The sequence below is a fragment of the Tasmannia lanceolata genome, unplaced genomic scaffold (assembly GCF_043159265.1).
Source record: "Tasmannia lanceolata isolate RefF3 unplaced genomic scaffold, GAP_Taslan_0.1 ptg000018l, whole genome shotgun sequence".
NCBI classification, from domain to species: Eukaryota; Viridiplantae; Streptophyta; class Magnoliopsida; order Canellales; family Winteraceae; genus Tasmannia; species Tasmannia lanceolata.
The window spans coordinates 20,585,226-20,606,049 of NW_027518695.1; the positions used below are offsets into that span (position 1 = coordinate 20,585,226).

The following is a 20,824-nucleotide window of genomic DNA, read 5'->3' on the forward strand; positions in this document are numbered from 1 at the left end:
TGATTACAAATTAAAACTTAATAGACAACTAGACAAGATGAGTTAGGGGAAGATATCAAAACATGGGAGTGCCAACATCATCTTAGGGCTTTTTAGGTTGGTCACTTGCTTAATATACGGCATTGCATTATGTTATGAACTTTTTTGTTGTATTGGAAACTCTTCTTTTGTATCATTGATTGATCTTCATTCATCTCATGCTTATGTTTTTATTTAAATTTCATTTGTTGGATTAGGGAGAGAAACATCTATAGATTAGAGACACCCAACAGTGTGTAAGGGAAATGATATATCCGTACCTTTTGATTAGGGACACCCAGCAGTAGTGTATCAATGACTAAAGAGGGGCTGATGTTGGGGCAGGGACGGGGAGGGGATGGGGATTAGATATTTCCCCGCGGCGAGGGGAGGGGGATTTCCCCACCATCAGCCCTAATTTGCCCTTATGGTGGGGTTCAGTCATCCTTTTGGAGTGGGGTGGCGCCTAACCCTTGAAAGCTTTTTCTCGTTTGGACACTCTTTCCCCCAAAATCCCCCAAACCTCACTTATTCACTCTCCCTCTTTCCCTTCCCTCCTCTGCAAGCATTCAAATCTCTCTCTCTAAAAGAGAGGATAGGGTTTTTTCCCTCCAAAGTCAAAACACAAAAGAGGGAAAAAAAACCCCCTTTGAATCCCTCCCTTCAAATTTCAAACCCCACCCAAACCACGCCTATAAAATCCCTACCCCTTCATGCCCTCTTTTTCCAAGATGAAATCTCTCTTCTCTCTCTCATCAATCCCATCTTCCTTTCCAAAAACCCTTCAATTTAATCCCATTTCCAAACCCAAACCCATCTCCCCATTTCTTCACCTCTTCAAATCTCCTCCAATTTCTCTCCAAAACCCTAATTTTATCCACCTTACAAAACCCTTCTCTTCTCATAAACCCATCTCATTATCTCCCTCAACCCTAATCGACGGTCTTGATCCAACGATGGAACCCCGATCATCTTCTGGCGAGATCCATGTCATCATTGGCCCCATGTTTGCTGGGAAAACCACCGCCCTTCTCCGTTGGATCCAATCCGAAAGCGTCAATGGAAGGTAAAAAATTGTTACTTTTTATGTAGTGGAGGAACCCATATCCTAATTATTATATTCTTGAATTTGTCCTGTTTTTTAATTATAAAAAACATAGTTCAATTCTCATTTTTGGGTAATTTCTTGCTTTTTTTTTTGTCTGGAGGAACCCAAATCCTAATTGTTACCTACTTGAATTTGTCCTGTTTTTCTTTTTGTTTCTTTTTTAATCATGAGAATGAAATCTTGGCTTTACAGAAGAGTTGCGGTATTAAAATCGAACAAGGATATAAGATACGACTCAGATTCGATTGTTACACACGATGGTGAAAAAATGCGATGCTGGGCTTTGCCGGATCTCTCAATGTTTAAAACAAAAATCGGAGCTGATGAGTATGAAAAGGTATGTAAAAGAGAAGGATTGAAATATGTCTGTCTCAATGAGTTTGAGTGATCTAGGATTTTAGAAGTGTTGTGATTTTGTACTTAATTAACGTTGCTTCATGCTACAGATTGATTTAGCTTGAGTTTTTTCGGCCAGTAACTGGGGTTTGCTGGATGCCCACCAGATTTATGTTTAATTTGTATCTCTAATTGACCTGGAATTTATTTCCACAAAATTATTCATATGATAGATATTACAATGCTTAGCTTAGCATATATTTGCTTCCATTCACTGTACATAGTACTTTATTTTCTATGGAAGTAACTTAAATTTATCTCCCGAAGGTGTTTACAAAGAGATTGATATGGACCTCAAACAAATCCCTTCTGCTTCTTGTCAAAAATGTGAGAGTAGTCAGTTGATTTGGTGGCGCTTATAAGGTTTCTTGTTGTCATCATTTATCTTACTCTGTTAATGTGATTCCTTTGGCTCATTTTGAGAAACCTTTGTGCCGGTGACATTGTCGGATGTACAAAGGCATCCCAATTGATTCCCAGTTGATCTGTTGGTATTTCTTAGTGATATTTCTTGCTAAAGAAGTTGAATTTTTTTTTTTTTTTTGGGAATTATCAGGCTGAAGAAGTTGATAACACCACTTTTTTTAAAATGTGGAAGTTATCTAGGAATCCGGGCCGGCACCTTGATTTTATTAATGTGAAAAATAATTCCAAGAGGGGGGCATACTTTGCCATCTAGCATGCTTCTAACTTCTGCCTGTATGTTACTATCACTATTATAATAGCGAGAAAAAGTGAAAACTACTTTGCAATTATGGTTTCTCAAAACTCCCCCACCACTAAACATGCAAGGGTTTGCCTTAGATGCCCCATCAGAGTTGAACTTAAGCTCACCTTTCCTCATTTTGATGATAACACCACTTTCAACTATATTTGTGGTTTATCTCATGAGTAGCTACACAATATATGCTTCACTTGACCGAATGCAGTTAAACATTACTCACACTATGGAGTAAAGCTTCTTCTAGACACTACATGTCATTTCATTTAACAAAATTCCATCTAATATTTTGAACAGGTAGATCCCATTTGCTAGGAGCCTATTGAATATCTTGTGGGAGCAAGAGACTGGCTAGAAGAAGTAGGAGACTGAGATTAGGAGTCATGGTCTCCTTAAACAACAATTTACAAGAATTTATGCAGATTGCCCCACATCTTGTTTTCCTGATTGTCCAAATTAGCAAGTTGGAGAACCACCAGGCTCTGATTATTATCTCAATTGTCTATATCAATAGCATGACCTAGAATAGACACAAGGAATACAGAAAAGAGGTGGTGAAAAAATGTAGCTCTGTCCAGAACATTGTCTGACACGTCTTAGAATTCTGGAGAAGTTTCTTTATCTTAGTTTTCACAATGAAAGAAAAATAAAATAAAATTCCAAAGACTGAAAGAAAATATCTATAACAAATGTTGCACAGATCTAACCATAAATCTTATGGAAAATGTAGATATATGTCTATTTAACAAGAAAGACAATTGTTTGGAAAAAAGCCACTAATTTAAAAGAAGAAACCCCAAGAAGAAGACAAGTGGAGAAAAAGAAAGTACTAGATCTGCACAATTTGTGCATAGATATACTTTAGAACATAGTTCTATACTTCTATTGTATGTTGGAAGAAAGAGCTAAATCATTCACAAAAAGGACCAAAAAAATATACTAAACACCTCAAAATGCAAATATCCCCCAAATTAGGATTTTGAATCTTCATTCCATTGACCTCCTATAGGTGGCAGTTCGTCCTATAGCTACCTGAAGGAGAACTCAGCGATCTTGAATAGGGTTTGTTGATGCTTTGATCCAGGTTGTTGATGTTAATCTTTGAAAAGAGTCCGCAAAAGCCATCAATGAGGCTTCAACAAGCTTCAATATGTTGGAAAATGTGTGGACTTAGGGTTTTAGAAGTTGCCTTATCTTGCACATGACATCTGGTACATCTTGTTGCATATAATCTCATGTCTATTGCTCTAAAGCATAGATATACTTTAGGTTCATTTCTCTCATATATTTCTCTCGTGTTTCCCTTGAATTTCATGTGTTTTCTCTGATGTTTCTATATCATTTCTAAAATGTTTCTAGCGTGTTTCTTAAGATGTTTCTCAATGATTTCTCATATAATTTTCTGTCGCTTCTCTGTTCCTTGTTTTTCCTTATATTTTTTCCCTACGTTTTCTGCTTTTTTTAATGTTCCACTTCCCTAATTTGTTTCCCAACTTGGTAACTATGTAATGAGTTATGCAAAGCTTGCAAGGGATGAAATGAAAATGACAACTAGGAGTCCGTTAGGTATTGCAGCCTAACCATCTTATCTTGTCCTTTTTTTCATTCTAAAGACTTTGTTTCGCTTTGTGTCACTTTAGGTCATTGAGTCATTCTATTTTTATTGTTAAAAGAATGAAACTTGTGAGGTGGATGGTTTTTTTTTTTTTTTTAAATATTGCTTTGGGGGGGGGCTGCTTCCAGTTCCATGTTTGGAGTTAGCAGCACAAATGTAATTGTTTGAACGTCAGCACTAATTATAAATCACCACAGGCAAGCCAAGATGACTCAGCTGAGTCAGAAAAATAAAGATGATAAAAAGAATAAATGATGTGTAATTGCTTGTGCAACTTAGGCAATCCCTTTATGTATCTTTTTGTGCATCATTTTAGCATTATTTTCTCCATAGTTTTTTCGTGAACCAATTTTAAGATAAAATATGCAACTGAGCCAAAGTGATCAAGTTCACCCAATTTTTGAACTTTGAACTTGCTGCTTATTTTTTTTTCTGTTCATATTTTCTTTTAACGAGTTCGAATAACTCTTAAACTTAGATTTTGAAAGTCTTGCATGCTCACATTGACACACACACACAGAAAACACTATGAAACAGAAAGCAAATACTGAATGCCTTTGATGGGCTACTAATGAATGAAAATGATAAATTAGCATTCAGTTATAAACTAACTAAAATAAAGATATGTGATGAATGGAGAATCAACATAGGGCATTGAAAGAATATAAATAAAATTGCTATGACGCTAAAAGAATGATCCTTCTTTACACCTTAAAATGCAGTGGCTGTAATTAAGTTTTGTTTTGTTGCATCAAATTGGCAACTTGACATACCAATGTCTCATACCCTCCAGAATAAGTATCATGATATTTTCTTTTGTATCTCTAAGTTTCTAATATGCTAATTATAAACATGGCAATATAGAAACAGATGTTTGCTGATTTGATACACGGGGGCTAATGCTCTGAACATTGGAAGCGGTATCCTGCCATTGAAATGTTCTTCCCCTTCTTCTCCCATCCCTGAATCCATTTAAAACTAATTTATATTCTGCTTTAATCTTTCTTATGCCTCCTCTCTCTTGGCTTCTAACCTTTGAGCACTGTATTCTGTTGCAACACACATAAGAAATATGTGAGACTATTTCATTGAAGATCTGGCAAATTTACATTGACAACTATTTAGTTGAATTTGCATATTAAGTTTCCTTGTGTTAAGTGTCCTTAGTTTTATATTTACATATTCATCTCGTTACACCACATTTTGACAGCTGGATGTGATTGGGATTGACGAAGCTCAATTTTTTGAAGACCTTTACGATTTCTGCTCTAAGGCTGCTGATCATGATGGAAAGACTGTAATTGTTGCAGGCCTTGATGGTGACTACTTGCGGTATTGTTCCAATCATATTTCCATCCAAATATACCCTCCTAGCAGAATCTATAATGTCTCTTATATCATTATTTTAATTCAGAATTTATCGCCATTCTTTTGACAAGTAACCCGAACTTCTGTTTGCAGAAGGAACTTTGGTTCAGTGCTCGACATTATACCTCTAGCTGATTCTGTTACAAAGTTAACAGCTCGCTGTGAACTCTGTGGTAAGCGTGCCTTCTTTACGTTAAGGAAGACAGAGGAGACCCAGACAGAAGTTATTGGTGGGGCCGACGTTTACATGCCAGTTTGTCGACAGCATTATGTGAATGGGCAAGTTGTCATTGAGGCTGCAAGGAATGTCTTGGAATCTCGAAAGGTTCCGTGTGACTTGGCGCTTGAAACAATTCCAGTTTCAAGTTAGTATGTTCTATTGAGGCTTCTATCGCTTCGTTTATTAGGTTGAACTCATTGGTTTCAAGTCTGTATGATCTACTGGTAGAGAACCATTTGCTGTTTCCTGTTCAAGGATGGTTGTTTTATCCCTCTTTATGTGTGTATATTTATATTAAGGTTGCAGTTTTACTGGATTTTACCTACAGTGTTTGAAATGTAACAGCTTGTTTTACCAGTGTGGCTGCTTAATTGCTTATGCTAAGGAACATAATGAGTAATGAACCATCTTGTACAACACAGTCGATGTAGGGCCCAATAGATGGACTTTTTCAATCACCAAATTTTTGGACCTAACATGTGCTTTGATACCATTATTTTTCTTTTAAAAAAAAAAGCAAGTATCATATTACCTCTTCTTTATGGGCATGTTTGGCAATCATGAAAAATTATTCTATAGAATATTTGGTAGATGAGGGAGAGGGAGACTTGAGAGGGCAAGAGTGGAGAAAACATTACAAATCCATAAAAACAGTAAAAAGTACCCTACTTGACACTGAGTTTCCCCCACTGTTTTTTTGGTGCTTTTTATGCTCCCTTCACACCCACCCTCTCTCTCTCCTGTCCATCTCTCACAATTGGCCCCACAAATATTTCATGGAATATTTTTCCATGGTTTCCAAACATACCCTATACGTTCATAAAATGAACGGACTATGGTGATTTGGTCCATGAACCATGTCAGCCATCACAAGCCATGAATTCTATGAACATCTCGAATGAGAAATTTGTTCGGCATAAGACTTGGCCTATTATGGTTGCCTATCTGTTCAATGCTTCAACCCCCAATTTGTCTTGACCTGGTCATCTTGATGCATTCATCTTCTTGTTTCCATTGGCATTGATTGGTAGTGATCTATGAATCCTACTGAAATTATTAATGAAAAAATCTTACAAAATGTTCATTACATGCATGAAATGCTAGAAAAAGGCTTTACTACTGAAATTCATAATATTTGTAGATTTCTCCGTATAGGGCTAGGATCTAATTAGTGTTGGGTATCTCTTTTGTTGATCATTTGTTGGGTTGAGAGCACTTGATTTATTTTGATGGGATTTTAGCATGTTAGATCTATCTCTTCCAAACAAATGTATAGATAACATTTTGAGAATTGATTCTGTGATTAGTTGAGTATCATACCTAGGGGAGAGTGAGGACAACTCACTTATATGTCTGTGTCACATACTGGGTGATGGTGATGATTCTCGATCAATAAAGAGTTTCTCTGAATTCAAATATGAATGTGGGTACTTTTGTACATTGACGAGCTCAGTAAGAATAAACCATGATTGCACTTCTTTATTTTTTTTTTTGAGAAATTAACAAAATTTTATTAAAAGAAAAAGATACAGAAGCTAGCTACAATGTCAACCCACAGAACATTATGTTCTATTTACACATTATCCCCCACTGGGGCTCCTTCCTCAACCATTATCTCATCCTGATTCGCGGTGCCTTTGCCAGGCCGTCTGCCAAGACAGTCGCAGATCTCCGCTTGTGGGTGAGTTGGGGTCTGATGGATTCCACCAAATCACGAATTTCATCAATCCTATGCGCCAGGCGCCAAGGACCGCAGGTTCGATTTGCCGCCCATGCGATCACATTTGTTGAATCTCCTTCCACAATCAGGGGCCCTAAGTTATGTGACACGAACCATCGTAACCTAACCCAAATAACAAGGCTGTGGTCTCCTCTTCATTTGCGTCACAAATACCCGCGGGGCCAGAATAAAAGACAACAATATTTCCACTGTGATCACGAATGACACCCCCAATTCCGGCCCGTCATGGACTTCCTAATGAGCTGCCATCAAAATTAAGTTTGAAGAACCCTTCCAATGGAGGTGATATTTTGTGATGACATTTCTTCTCTCCTACTACTGTATTCCAATGACGTAAGATCATTCCCACTGAATATGGAATCCCCCCTCTTGCCCAGCCCCACGAGATGATAGATATCTTAATATCTAGTGTTATATATTGCTGGATCCACTCTTTATCGTTGAAGATTCTATTGTTTCGTTCCACCCATAGATGCTACGTGACTGCATAAGGGATGGCTTTCCACATGGATTGACCAATGCATCCGGAGAAGGCCCCATTCCAATTCAATACAACGCTGATGATTCTTTTTTGGAATACCTAGGACATCCCAACAAATTTTAGGATATCCATCCACATCCGATTTGCGTATTGGCAGTGTAAAAATAAGTGATTGATTGTTTCTTCAGACTTACAACACAACACACACCAACTGGCAAGCTGGAATCCCCTCTTCTTGAGTCTATCCCCCTTGTTAATACTCCTGTGAACCATGGTCCATATGAAAGCCGAGTGGACTGCAGTACACCATAGTCGTGCCCAACTGGACTTTCTACCATTTCCTTCGTACATTTTCCGGAAAAACGACTGCACAAATGACCCTCCTTCAGGATTCGGCATCCATATCCAGTTGTTCTTTGCATTCCTTGAAATATACTGAGATTCCAAGGTTTGCATAAGCGAACCGAACTGTTCCATCTCTTCGTCCTTTAGATTTCTTCTGAGCCATATGTCCCAAAAGACTCTTCCATCCCCATTGTCTCTTACCAGATAATTCGCCACCCTTGAATCCGGCTCCAAGACCAACCGGTGTATCGCCGTATATTGAACAACAAGAGGATTATTTCCCAGCCATAAGTCAAATGAACCGACACTCCCTTCCCCACTCTAAATCTGATCTTGATGAAGGAGTTCTGGACTTCCATTCCCCGCAGCCTGCTCCATATTTTTCGACAATTAAAGAATGCCATAGGGCTTCCTTTTCCACCCTGAAGTGCCAAAGCCATTTGCCTAGTGATGATTTGTTCCTCAGCCGAATGTTCCCTATCTCAAGCCCGCCGTTCAATTTAGCTTTACAGACTTTTTCCCATTTCATCAAGGGTGATGATATTTTCACCCCATGCAGTACACATTCGCCCCCCTTTTAACGTGATTTGACGTTAAAAAGTGTTAAATTTGCCCACTGTTCACGTTATAAGGGGGGCGATTTAGTACTGCAGAGGGGGTGAACATATCATCTCCCTTCATCAAATGCTTTAATTTTTTGCCACTCTCTTTGCCTTCCCATTGGAAATCCTGTTGAAGCTTCTCTATCCACTGAGCTACCTTCACCGGTATCTTGAATAGAGGCATATAATAGACGGGCATGTTTGCTAGTGCTGCTTTGATGAGTGTGATTGTCCCACCCGGAGATAAAGACCTCCTCTTCCACGTCGCCAGCTTTCTCTCTATTCGCTCGATAACAGGATCTCATAACTTTTCATTTGGAATTCCGAAACCGAATGGTAATCCCAAGTATCGGATTGGGAGTGATACTTCACAACATCCCATCCCAGAATCCGCACGAAAGCAGTGACCTCCGCTGACACAACCACCTTAACATTCACCACTTGCGATGTGCAATTCTCTATAAGTATAACCATATCATCCACAAATTGCAGATGAGATACCGTGGATGAATTCTCAGACGGTTTGAGGCCAGTTATAAAACCACACCTTTCCGCCTTTGATAATAATGCACTGAAAGCCTCGGCCAGAATAATGAAGAGGTACGGTGAAAGTGGATCCCCCTGTCTCAATCCCCAGCCATCATGATTGCACTACCAATGACGAGTTTTTTTTTTATCTCATTGTTAAAAATTATATCAGTCCTTTGACCTAAGAAAATTATAACTCTAAGAATAACACTACTGTGTACTTTCATTCACTAGAAGTATTTTCTGTAATGAAATGGAAAACTTGGATTTTTGGATGCACGTGTAGGTTATGGCTTAGAGCATAAATTGTCAGAATCAAATCTTCTAATTTGCTGAAGTAATATCCATAGATATGGTATTCAAATTGATTTATTTAATTTGACCTACAAATGTGGCCACCATTTTTTTTCTAATTATACAGTTTTCTTAATACAGTTGGGGCTGTAATAATTAATGCTCTATAAATTTATAGTTTCTTATGTCTTACAGCTCAGATCCGGAATTAGCATTGTTCCTATGCTATTAATTATTACTCTCTTATTTCTAATATTTAATTCAAAAAACCAGTGATATAAGATATAAGAGAGTACCTTCTTAGGAATCGTTGTTCAAAGTACATACGGGTGAACAATAATAGTGTCCAAAGTGCATGTTGTATCCAAGTACATATTGTAGGTAGGTACATAAGAAACATTCTTCAATCTCTTAAATAGAATTCGTTGTCATGGTCGTAACAGCCTTGGGCTTTGGTGTGACACCAGGAGTGGCACCAATAGCATATGCAGGCAGGAAAACAGTACCAGACTCCTGCTTGGAAGTGGTAGTAGGAGGTTGTCGGGTTTTTTTGTTGTTGCCAGACAAATAGGTATGAAACCTGGTGCACCAAAGCGTAGGCAGGGCAACTACAAAGAGTTGGACGAATGAAGTGCTACATGGCTAGGGGTAGGGAGATGGATAATATTTATCTGATAATTAATATTCTCTAATACCTTACATAAAATGCAGCCAGCATCAATATTAATTATTAGAGCCCCAGCCGTACAGCATATATCTATGTGTTAATGTGTCATAATTGAAAAATACCAAATGATTTTAAATGGTTAAATATTGATAAATTAATTTGGAACACATGTTTTCTAATGAGAGACCTTGATATTAGATAACTCTGATTAATTTCATTATTAGTGTTTACAAATTCATGCATATGTTTCTTGTGTGTGCATCTGTGCCTAAAATGCTAACGTGTATGCATGACTATGTATACAAATTTGCTCTGTATCAGAGGGAATTGGGAAAAAAAAAGTTCAATCCAGCTGCATCAATAAACCTTATATTCCATATTTACTGGTTCAAAAATCCTACATCTCATGCATATGTTGGATTCTACTTCAAGGATTTAGGCCATCCGAAAAGCCTGAAGCAACTTGTTTTCTCTTAGATTTGCCTCTTCCGAGCAATGTCATTGTTCGGAAGATGTTCAGTAGCCTTTTAGCATACTTCCTTTGAGAAGCCCAATTCACAGAACCAATGCAACTACTAACTTGGCAAAGTGACTTCCCCTTCTTCCTCACTGCTCTTCCATCGACATTGAACATTCTAAAACTGTGTGTTTTTGTAGGGGTCTGCTTTGATTCTTTTGAGATGTCCTGCCGTTGGAGGCTTAGCTTCAATGACATTAGTTCTTGTTCAAGGCTCTGAATCCTGAAACTTGTTGACTCATACTCCTCTTTAGTAAATTCTGGCCTCTGCATAGTAAGATCTTTTTGGAGCAAGAAACCCAAATGCCTACGAACTGGCTCTTCTTCATCTGTTTGTATATATGGGCTCTCTCCCAAGGGCTGGCTTTTGGGGATCTTGTATGTTGAGCTCGAAAGGCTTCCTGACAATTCGCAGGATTGCATGTATCTGAAAGAATCTGAGCAGTCTTTAAAAGCTTGATGTGTATTCAACTGTTGAACAAACAGTGCTTGGACTATCAAGCGCAATGGCATTAACTCGTTTTGAACGGCCTCGATGCATGTTTCCTGTGATAGCTTCTGGCAGTTGAGGTATTTGCAGACAGATGTTTTCTCTTCATTAGATATTTGTGGGTGTTTCTGAAAAAAATCATGATTAATCACCAAGAACAGAAAATTCAGATTTTTATATATATGGGTGTTTCTGAAAAAAAAATCAGGATTAGCCACCAAGAACAGAAAATTCAGATTTTTTTTATATGTGGGCGTTTCTGATAAAATCAGGATTGCCCACCAAGAACAGAAAATTCAGATTTTCATATGGGTTTTTCTGAAAAATCAGGATTGCCCACCCAGAACATAAATTCAGAATTTTTTTAATATGTGGGTGTTTCTGAAAAAATCAGGATTACCCACCAAGAACGAAAAATTCAGAATTTTTTTTCTGAACCAATTTGAATTGTACAATCTGATTGGTTGGAGAAGGTGAAGTTAATAGAAACCTTACCATTAGGAAGTTGTTCAGTGCTCTGTAAAGATGATCGTGTGTCATTCGATCTGATATTGGAATGATTTCAATGAGATCCATGAATTTTCTTGGTCCAATCTTAGGAGCAACCGCAATTCGAGACAGGTAGACATCCCATAGTTGTGCAACAACAGCGTTGGTGCTTGAAGGGGCACGACAAGTCTCTGATTTAGGTGAGAAACGGACTGAAACTATTCTCTCCATTGTTGCTAACTCCACACTAGATGCAATGGGCTCTGTTTCACTTTGAGGAAGGAGAAAATCATCAACACAGGCCAAGTGTAACAGAGATGCGACCTGATCTTGTAACTTCATCTTACTCTCGTCACTTAAACCGAGACTCAGAGATCTCGAGAGCAATGCAAAGTAAAATCCAACTGGGATTACTTTACTAGACTTCTCTCCGACAGGGAGCAATCGGATTACACCTTGCAGAATTTCTGAGACCTTGCTAATTGCGTCTGGGATTTCATTATTATCATCTGTGCTCTCCCAAAACTGATGGATCTTCTTAGACAATACCCATTTAGTAGCATAGAATATGATCATGGGGCTCACATATTTCTCCTTCATTCCTTGTCTTCTCAATGACCCAATTATCCTTTCAAAGAATCCGAAGGGCAATGCTATCAGATCTTTGATCCAAAGATACTGACCAGCAATTTCCTTCACAAGTTCACAACTCCAAGGTCTCCCTGATAATGCATGTGAGGTAATAACAGGTTGATCTCTTCGCTGTTCGGGGTCTAGAATTTCCATACAAGCCATAAAAGCAAGTGACTCGATGCAGCGGCTCACTATCAGAAGTTCTTCGGCCCATGGAAGCAATGTTTGGCACTTCTGAAGAACGATCAGCGTATCGTCCCAACTTTGTAGAACAATTTGGTTCAGGTATAAATCAGACCGCTCCCGAAGGTTACCAGAGGTGTATTCTTCTGTCATCTCAAGAAATTCTGATGCACATCGGAGAGCCGCAACATTAAATGGATCGATAGATAGGAAAGATCCATACATAAACAGGGCAACCATCTCAAAAACTTCTGATCCTCCCGGAAATTTATCGGGCAGTTTGCATTCAAGTGAGTCAGTCAATGCCCTTTTGAAGTATCCACTCTTTGAAATCAATGGATGCTGCCAAAAAACAGAATATGGATAACATATTACAGGAAAAATACAATTCAAGTAAGCTTTTTAATTGAATTCTCCATACCTTATGCAGATCAAAATTTTTATCTTCGACTAGTACGCGAACTGAGACAGGCAAACAAGTCTCTTGGCTCCTGATAGACAAGAAAAGGAAAACTAGTCACTCAAAATGAAGGAATGCACACATAGAAGGAAAGTGAGGTAACATTCAAGCAAAAGCCATACCATGAAACTATCTTTTTTCTCAGCAACTCCCCAACTGTTTGGCATGAGAAAGGACTCAGAACCAAAGAGCTGGAATTGGGGCTTGAAGAATTCATTACTCCCACTTGATTATCAGAGCTCATAAGCATTCAAACAGAATCCATTATTCAAAAACTTCAATGCAATGATCAACCCCAATCTGAGAAGCTTCAAAGTTCACAACCTTTGTTCAGTACTATTTACTTACTGCAATCTAGACATAAATACACCAACCAAATGCTTTAGAGCCCATTTCAAGAATTTAAGTAAGATTACTATTAAAGCTTCTAGAATCCAGAACAAGAAAAAGAAGTCCACGAAAAAGGAGGTAGGTTATCAGTTATATCACTCATCAACCATGAAGTCAAAGTCAAACATTTGGTAAAGAACCCAGATGAGGAAAAGAGTAAAAATGAGTGTACACGAGTGGTGGGGGGCTTGAGACCAAATTTTAAGGCTGAGAAGGTGGTTCTTGGAGATTGAGAAGTTGAAAAATGGTGCTCTAGTTGAGCAAAAAGAGATTAGAAAAATGGGAGAAATGTGTATTTTTGAAAGAAAGGAAGAGAGTGGAGAATCCATGGGAAAAGAGAGAATAGAATGAAAAGGACAGAAGATGAATTGGGGATGAAGATTTGTACTTTTTTTCTCTCTCTTGTCGTGCCTCTTCACATGCATTATATAACTCCCGAGACGGCACGGCTTCTGAAAATTCGGGTGTTTTTGGGTAGTTGGGGTCTGTTTGCTTGCTCCCAACAACAATCTTACTTTAATCGAATAGATTATTTTATTGATTGGTCATTTTCTTTGGTTACTGATATCGGCAATAACATGTTTTTATAATTGCACTAACTGATATTGCATTTTATTATTAAAAAGCTGTCAAAGGTTATTACAGTTCCCAAAAAACCTCGGATGCCAATTAAAAAAGAAAAGACAAGCTGAGTTTGTGCAGTTATTAAAACATAGTAGTGCCAATATCATTGCCTTTTTTGTTTTGCAATCCACTTGAAGGAGGGCAAGTTGGGCCGGGCTCGACCCTGACGGATTTAACCCGTTTTTGCTCGGGTTGGGTTGGGTTCGCATTTCCTCGGGTTAGGTTGGGTAGGGTCAGGAAAAGTCAACCCGATTTGATTTCGGGTTTGATTTGGGTGAGGAGGGCTTGGGCAACCTGACCCGACCAGATCCAAACCCGATTTTGTTCCCCTAATTTTATCGCAATTTTAAGTTATTAGGATTATTGGATTTTTTTTTGTATCTTTATCTAGTTTTATTCAGGGTGAACCCGAACCCAATTCAATCCAACCAGGACCAATTTGGAAAATCGGATTAGACAGATTGGGTTAGGGTTGACCCTCCTTGACCCAATGATCGGGTTGGCTAGGGTTAGGGTTGAGCTTTTGGGTCCTTGGGTTGGGCTAGCGTTGGCCTCAACCCAGACCTAATCCGGTCCGAGTTGCACTGGGTTGGATTCACTTTATTGGAATTTGGGAGAAAAACAAGATAAAAAGGGTTATTAACATCAAATCCTTCTTATGCGTTGACAGCTTCAAGCCTTCAAACTCAAGCAATACATTCTTTAAAGGTGCAATACTTAAAATAACTAGGGTGGGAATTTTTATTTGACTGAAGGAAATTTTGTACTCTATAAGTGTTTTTAAATCCGAATTTTGTATTGTTTTTTTTTGGATCTAGTGGCTATTTCTTCAACTTCAGATCCCGGATTTTAGACATTCGCATTTTGGAGTAATATATACTTTTGCTGGGTTGTTTATGATGGGAATTTCAGAAAAATAAAGAAAAACAGTTACAGTTTAAAGAAGAAATGTATATTCAATTCACCCCCTCTTTTTCCTGATATTGGCCACCCTCCCTTGAACTTTATCTTCTTTGGTTGTTGCAATGCCTAGCAAGCTGCCAACAGCCTGGGGAGGGGTGCTGTTGAAGCCTTTGATGGATCATAAGATGAGTGAGAGTTTTAGGAACCATAGATGAACGGTTCAGATCATGTTGATGCCATGTGGGTGGCCATGTTATGGAAACTGGATGCCAGAGAAGCCCACAGTTGGACTAGTAAGATATCAAATTAAGAAGATTAATGGTTTCTCGACCACTTTGTCATCAGGATGAAAGCAGAGTGAGTGAGTCTTCTTTCCGAGTCGAGTAGTAGGCAGTCAATGCGGAGTTCACATCATCTGTACTAAGGATTTGATGTGCTTTAGGTCATGTTCTTCAAATCAATCTATCTCTTTTTCGACTCAATGAATGCATTCGGTAGTCTTACCAGCCTATCGAGCGGTGAAAAAAATGCAGAATTTGCAAAGTGGAGAGAAGTTGTTTAAGTCAATTCTGTTCCGCACACTTTGCCCACTCCGAGAATCGGAAAATGAGAGCATGACTTGAGTAGTTACCTTATATTTTGCCCATTTAAGCCCGGTTTGTTTTGCATTTTGGAGAATTTATATGATGCCCGGCCGTTACCTTATATTTTGCAGGGTGTCAATAGATCAAAAATCAAGGGGCAGGGTGGTTTTGACACCCTACCCTCACCTGCCCTTGTGATTTTCACGGTCGGGCATCATATAAAAACTCTGCCTTTTGAGAACCCATCTGAGTCCAAAAACTTATTGTTAATCCATTTTGGACTTGCAATAAGTTCTCAAAATCCAAAATGAACGGGCTCTGCTCTTTTAAGAATATGACAAACGATTGTGAGTGTCAAACCGATTATTGGACTCAAAGTTAAACATAATTTTAAGTCCAATAATCATTTTGCACTCACAATCAGTTGTCATAATCTTAAACGTACATGGCCTTAAGATTATGACAACAGATTGTGAGTGCCAAACCTATTATTGGACTCAAATTTCAAGTTGAAATTTGAGTCCAATAATAGGTTTGGCACTCACAATCGGTTGTAATAATATTAAAAGAACATGGCCTAAATGGGGAAAATAGATTCAGATTAGCCCCTAGTTCCCTAGACTGGAAACTCCTGAATTTGAGTCCAATAATCAGTTTTTAATCTCAATCCGGTCTCAAAACCCAAAAGGAGGGCGTAGATCGTGATTCCCTCTGCATTTTAGAATACCCTTATAGTAGGGATTTTTTCCCCCTTCTTTCTTGCATGTACCGACATTCTCATTCTGTGGGACGTCTTGTCTTCTGTACCGACTTTCTTGTTTCATCCAATATAATCGTTAATTTTCAAAAAAAAAATAAAAACCCCCAAAACAAACAAGGCCTCATCTCATGTAAGAACACAATTGCTTGACTTAACTATCAAGGTGTTAGTCGCTGTATTTCCAAAAGGATCTTTGAAGCCAATCCTGGGGACTAGGGCATGAATATATGATTCTTTTTAGGGTGCAACTTGGGTCGGGTTGAACCCGAACTCGACAGGTTGAACCAGATTTTTTTGCCGGGTCGGGTTGGGTTTTATGAAATCCGGGTTGGAAAAACTCAACCCGATTTGAATTCGGGTAGGGGTGTTGGGAACCCGACCCGACTTGCATTTTTAAAATAATAAAATAGACTCAACGTTAAAGGCTTAAAGCCTAAAGGAGGGTGAATTTATCCTGGAACAGTGAGCCATTATCACAGAAACTGTTAAAGGGGGTGAAATCACCCTTCGCACTTTTTTATTTTTGCTCGTTTAATGTGTTTAATTTTCAGGTCGGGTTGACCCGATCCAACCCAACCCGATTTGGAAATCGGGTCAGGTCGGGGTCGGGTTGAGAAAATGGTTCCTCGGATCGGGTTGGCCTCAACCTGACCCAACCCGAGTTGCACCCCTAATTCTTTTGTCACAAAAGAGCAAGAAATAACTAGGATTTTGTTGTTTCAAGTGATAGAAAAAACAGATCTGCTCACAAGACAAATAATCCACTAAGAAGCCACCTCTATGGTAAAGTACACCTACTGTCATTCATAAAGTCATGAGACCTACAAAGAAACTTCCCCACTCTAGTTACCTCGTAGAATAGGGGTAAGTAGTGTTTGGTAGTCAACCTCGTAGAGTAGTGGTAGGGATGTCATCAACATGGAGAGAAAAGAAAGAGGAGAAAAAAACCATAAATCCCCAAAAAAATCAAAGCAAAACGCCACATTTTTTCTTGGATTTTATAGGGAGTTTGCTGGCATGCCACATTAATAGATAGAGAGGACACAACCAAGAGACAGCCCTATTAGTCTTCAGAGATTTCATTCCTCTAATAACAACCAAACAAGAGATTTTGACGACGAGGCACCCAAAATTCAAGTAAAAAATGACATCTGCGTTAACAGATGTTATCACAAATTTCTTACACCCATCTTAATTTACTGCCAAAGAGGGTAGGCCACTTCTTCTGTAACATGCGTCCTGGTTTCCCTCACTTGGGCTTTGTTTCTTTCAACATAAAACGGGAGTAAATGTTCATAATGGTATCTCCAAATGCACACAAAGTTCTCATGCATTTACAAGTCAGGAAGCATGGTATGAAGAGGCCACTCAGAAAAGAAAAACTCAGTTCTGTGTACGAGTAAGCTTCACAAAACCATGTGTAATATGTTGGATTTTAGGTGAGATGGAACTCAGAATCCTACTCGTCACATAGAACCTTCAAGAGCAAGTCTGATCTGCTTGGGATAATGCAGATAACAAACCTTGTTGATTGAGCTGTCAATCATGTCCTAGTTAATAGCATAACAGAGATCATTGTACAGTAGTTTCAAAACACCCCTACATCATTATCGAATCATCGAGTCGACTCCTTTTTACCTTGGCCGCCATGCTGAGTCGACTAGGTTTTACTTTGGCCGTGGCCCACATATGCGTTTTAAAACACTGTGTTGTACACTCGAGCAACAAAGTCATCTCTCTAGCGAAATTCTAAAAATTCGACAAAGGCCAACAACTTGCACTCTAACAACATGATACATGCATATAATCCCTTCCAAAGTTCCCAATCTAAATAGAAGGGAACCAACCTCTTTTACTTCCTTTCTTCATTTTCTTTTTAGAATGGTGATTGCATTAAAATGAAAAGAAAGACATACAAGGACCAGGACACCCACAAAGTTTGATCGCCGAAAAAAAAATTAAACAATTGGAAAATAGTAACTAATAACAAAAAACCCATTCAAAAAAATGATCCATTCCTCCTATTCGTTTGAGGACCTCAATTGATATTGATTCCAATGAGGTTGGCTTCAATCTATTCAATATAGGTTTCTAAACACCTAATTCAACACCAATGACATGGTTTTGGAGGTTTTAATATTTCTGTGAGGTTGTTCTGCTGATGCGTGAAGAAGGTGCAAAAAGGAAGATGAGGTGGCCAGGCTGGTAGTCATTGTATGGAGCTATAGAGACAGGAAAGGTGTAGAAAGGGTGAGTAGAGAAAGTTGTGTGTGTTGTGCTGATTTGGTCTCGGAGAGATGGGATTGAAAGTTGGTTGTCACTTGGTGGAATCGAAGTCGAAGTTGATACATGATTCTCAATCAAATTAATTTTAATTGAAAGTAAAACATTGTCCAGAGAATCGGGCTGGTGGGATCGAAGTTGAAGTTGATAAATGCTTCTCAATGATATCAATTTTAATTGACCAAAACATTAGCATGCACACTAGTTTCCAATCGAAATGGGCATGGGGCACATCCGAGGGTTCCCTTTCCAAGTTCTGAACATAGACAAACAGAGACATGGAAACAAAACGCGTACCCATACGCCCATACCCACGCACAATTTCCTTGAAAACCCTAACATTCTAATCCTGAATTGAAATATTTCCTAAATCATCCCAAAACAAAGAAACTCAAAGGACTACAACTACTAGAACCAAACTACCTATTTCCAACACTAAGTTAATACACTTTCCTCAGTTACAAGTGAGTTACATATCCAAGTCTAAAAACCACATCCTCAATTTGGAAGCTTTCCAAATTAGGAAATTCACAGATCCTACCCTTTTTACTTGAGTGATAACAGAAACTTTAATGAGAGAATAGCAGATCACAACAAAGGGGATGGCATGGTCTCAAGACACAGAGAAAAAAGAAAATGATGAAGCATCCAAAAATTAAACACCAAGTCACAACATTCTGAAAGGGAAAACCAGTCCCCATGGCCCACTCCCCACGACAAGATCAGTCCGCCCAACTCCGCAAGCTTGCTAACCACCTCGTTTGCACTAGGGGGGGTGTTCTTAGGAGCGTGCACATGAACTCTACAAATATCAACTATATCTATAACGAAAATGAATAGGTGCCACAGATCGGGACTTGAATTTGCCTCTCAAGAAATAACATTAGACAAATTGCCATAAATCCATGGTGGATCCAAAAAATGCTACTTAAATATAATCAAAAGGCCAGTAGAGAGAGTGCCATGGCTTCCGGTCTCGAGGAACCTGTCATGCCTAACGACCCAAAAAAGGTTTCGACAACCTCTCCTAATGAGTTCTTTGCCAACTTCATAATCCACCCAAACCTGGATTTCCAAAAAAAAAAAACTACCAATGAAGTTTAAAGCTTGGGAACATTAGAAGGCAATTACCAAGAAAAGGCGATGGCCTTCCAATTGTGATGAATGTTCCCCAAAGGTAACCCCCCTCCCCCCAAAACACTTTTTACAATGGGCCACATTGGAAAATAGAGACCATCATCTCAACAAAAGTCTCACAACTGAAGACAAAGGGTTGTCAAAGAACCTGATGTTTCTTTTGGTCCATAAAAGCAAAATGATTGTATAGAGAGGTCAGCCACCATGGTATCCTTCCTCTATTGTCAATGGACATGTTTCTAACTAGAAAACAAGTCAACTATGTTTGTTGGAAACACCCATGAGGTGATGAAACTATCGCGGCCGGCCAATAAATCATATATGCCACTCTAACATGAAGGAAAAGAAGGCTCATTTATTCCTCTTTCTAATGCAAATTGATCGTGATGAATGCTCCAACAGAATCTAAGTTGCAAGAATACAAGAAAAATGAAGAATCAATTATATCAAAGAAAAGCATACAAGAGAGCTAGTGGGAACAGTCAATGCAAAGACATAGGGATCCACCCTAGAGTGTGAAGAGACCACTCCAAAAGAAAGCAGAATCCACTCTTCAAATTAGTTACTAAACATCAAAAGAAATCCTAGATAATTCTCTCAAAACAACTATATATAAGACAATAAACAATCTTAAAACCTCCCACAATATTGAGCATTCATCCTCATTTAACTCAACCACTGAAAATCTTAAACAAAACTTTCTTAGACCTAAAGACACTAAAATAAAATTAGAAAGACAAAACCCAACTCCAAATTGGCAACAAATAAACCTAAAAATACAATTCATGCTTTTATTTATAGACCCCATTTAAAACCAACCTAAATTCACTATTAAGTCAAGCTAAAGTTCACTAAAGATCATCTAAGATAACAATAACCATGAATACTACGATTCAGCTCAAACAGACTTGGAGAGGACCCACTTCTGAAATTATCATCCAGATTGTTCAACCCTTTTTGATTGATCTTGGCTTCTATCTTGTCCATGAGTATGATGGGGCCATCAATCATCGTCAGCTTCTCACCAAGTAGCAAACCAAAATGCACATTTTTTTTTTTGAAAAGCCCAAGAACACACAAAATCATTCCTAGCAGGCTAGCAGGCTACAAAAGTTGGAAAGTTGGATAATTAACTAACAATTACTCTAAAACTTTAAGAAAGTCCATAGACTCCTACAAACTTAAATCTTATCCCAAACCCACCTTCAAGCAACCAAATTAAATTCCTCAAATCTCATGCAAGCTCTCCTAAAAGGAAAATTTCCAG

The 20,824-nt window shown here is 38.5% G+C and overlaps 2 protein-coding genes across 2 annotated transcripts; one reads left to right on the top strand and one right to left on the bottom strand.

The window, feature by feature from the left end:
- Positions 1-466: 466 nt before the first annotated feature.
- LOC143851476 (thymidine kinase a-like) lies at positions 467-5,850 on the top strand. The gene is made up of 4 exons (XM_077360933.1): positions 467-1,084; positions 1,319-1,463; positions 5,069-5,190; positions 5,320-5,850. The coding sequence occupies exons 1-4, from the start codon at positions 732-734 to the stop codon at positions 5,594-5,596; spliced, it is 897 nt and encodes a 298-aa protein (XP_077217048.1). The 5' UTR covers positions 467-731; the 3' UTR covers positions 5,597-5,850.
- Positions 5,851-10,285: 4,435 nt separating this feature from the next.
- LOC143851143 (Phototropic-responsive NPH3 family protein) lies at positions 10,286-13,571 on the bottom strand. The gene is made up of 4 exons (XM_077360477.1): positions 12,999-13,571; positions 12,838-12,907; positions 11,607-12,758; positions 10,286-11,239 (listed from the first exon to the last, which is right to left on the bottom strand). The coding sequence occupies exons 1-4, from the start codon at positions 13,124-13,126 to the stop codon at positions 10,532-10,534; spliced, it is 2,058 nt and encodes a 685-aa protein (XP_077216592.1). The 5' UTR covers positions 13,127-13,571; the 3' UTR covers positions 10,286-10,531.
- Positions 13,572-20,824: the final 7,253 nt, after the last annotated feature.

Excerpts from the sequence above, each read along its gene's own strand:
- LOC143851143 (XM_077360477.1), bottom strand. The coding sequence starts at position 13,126 with ATGCTTATGAGCTCTGATAATCAAGTGGGAGTAATGAATTCTTCAAGC. Across the intron at positions 12,759-12,837 it reads AAAATTTTGATCTGCATAAG|CATCCATTGATTTCAAAGAG; the intron begins GTATGGAGAATT and ends GTTTTTTGGCAG. Across the intron at positions 11,240-11,606 it reads CACTGAACAACTTCCTAATG|AAACACCCACAAATATCTAA; the intron begins GTAAGGTTTCTA and ends GATTTTTTTCAG.
- LOC143851476 (XM_077360933.1), top strand. The coding sequence starts at position 732 with ATGCCCTCTTTTTCCAAGATGAAATCTCTCTTCTCTCTCTCATCAATC. Across the intron at positions 1,464-5,068 it reads GAGCTGATGAGTATGAAAAG|CTGGATGTGATTGGGATTGA; the intron begins GTATGTAAAAGA and ends ACATTTTGACAG. Across the intron at positions 5,191-5,319 it reads CTTGATGGTGACTACTTGCG|AAGGAACTTTGGTTCAGTGC; the intron begins GTATTGTTCCAA and ends TTCTGTTTGCAG.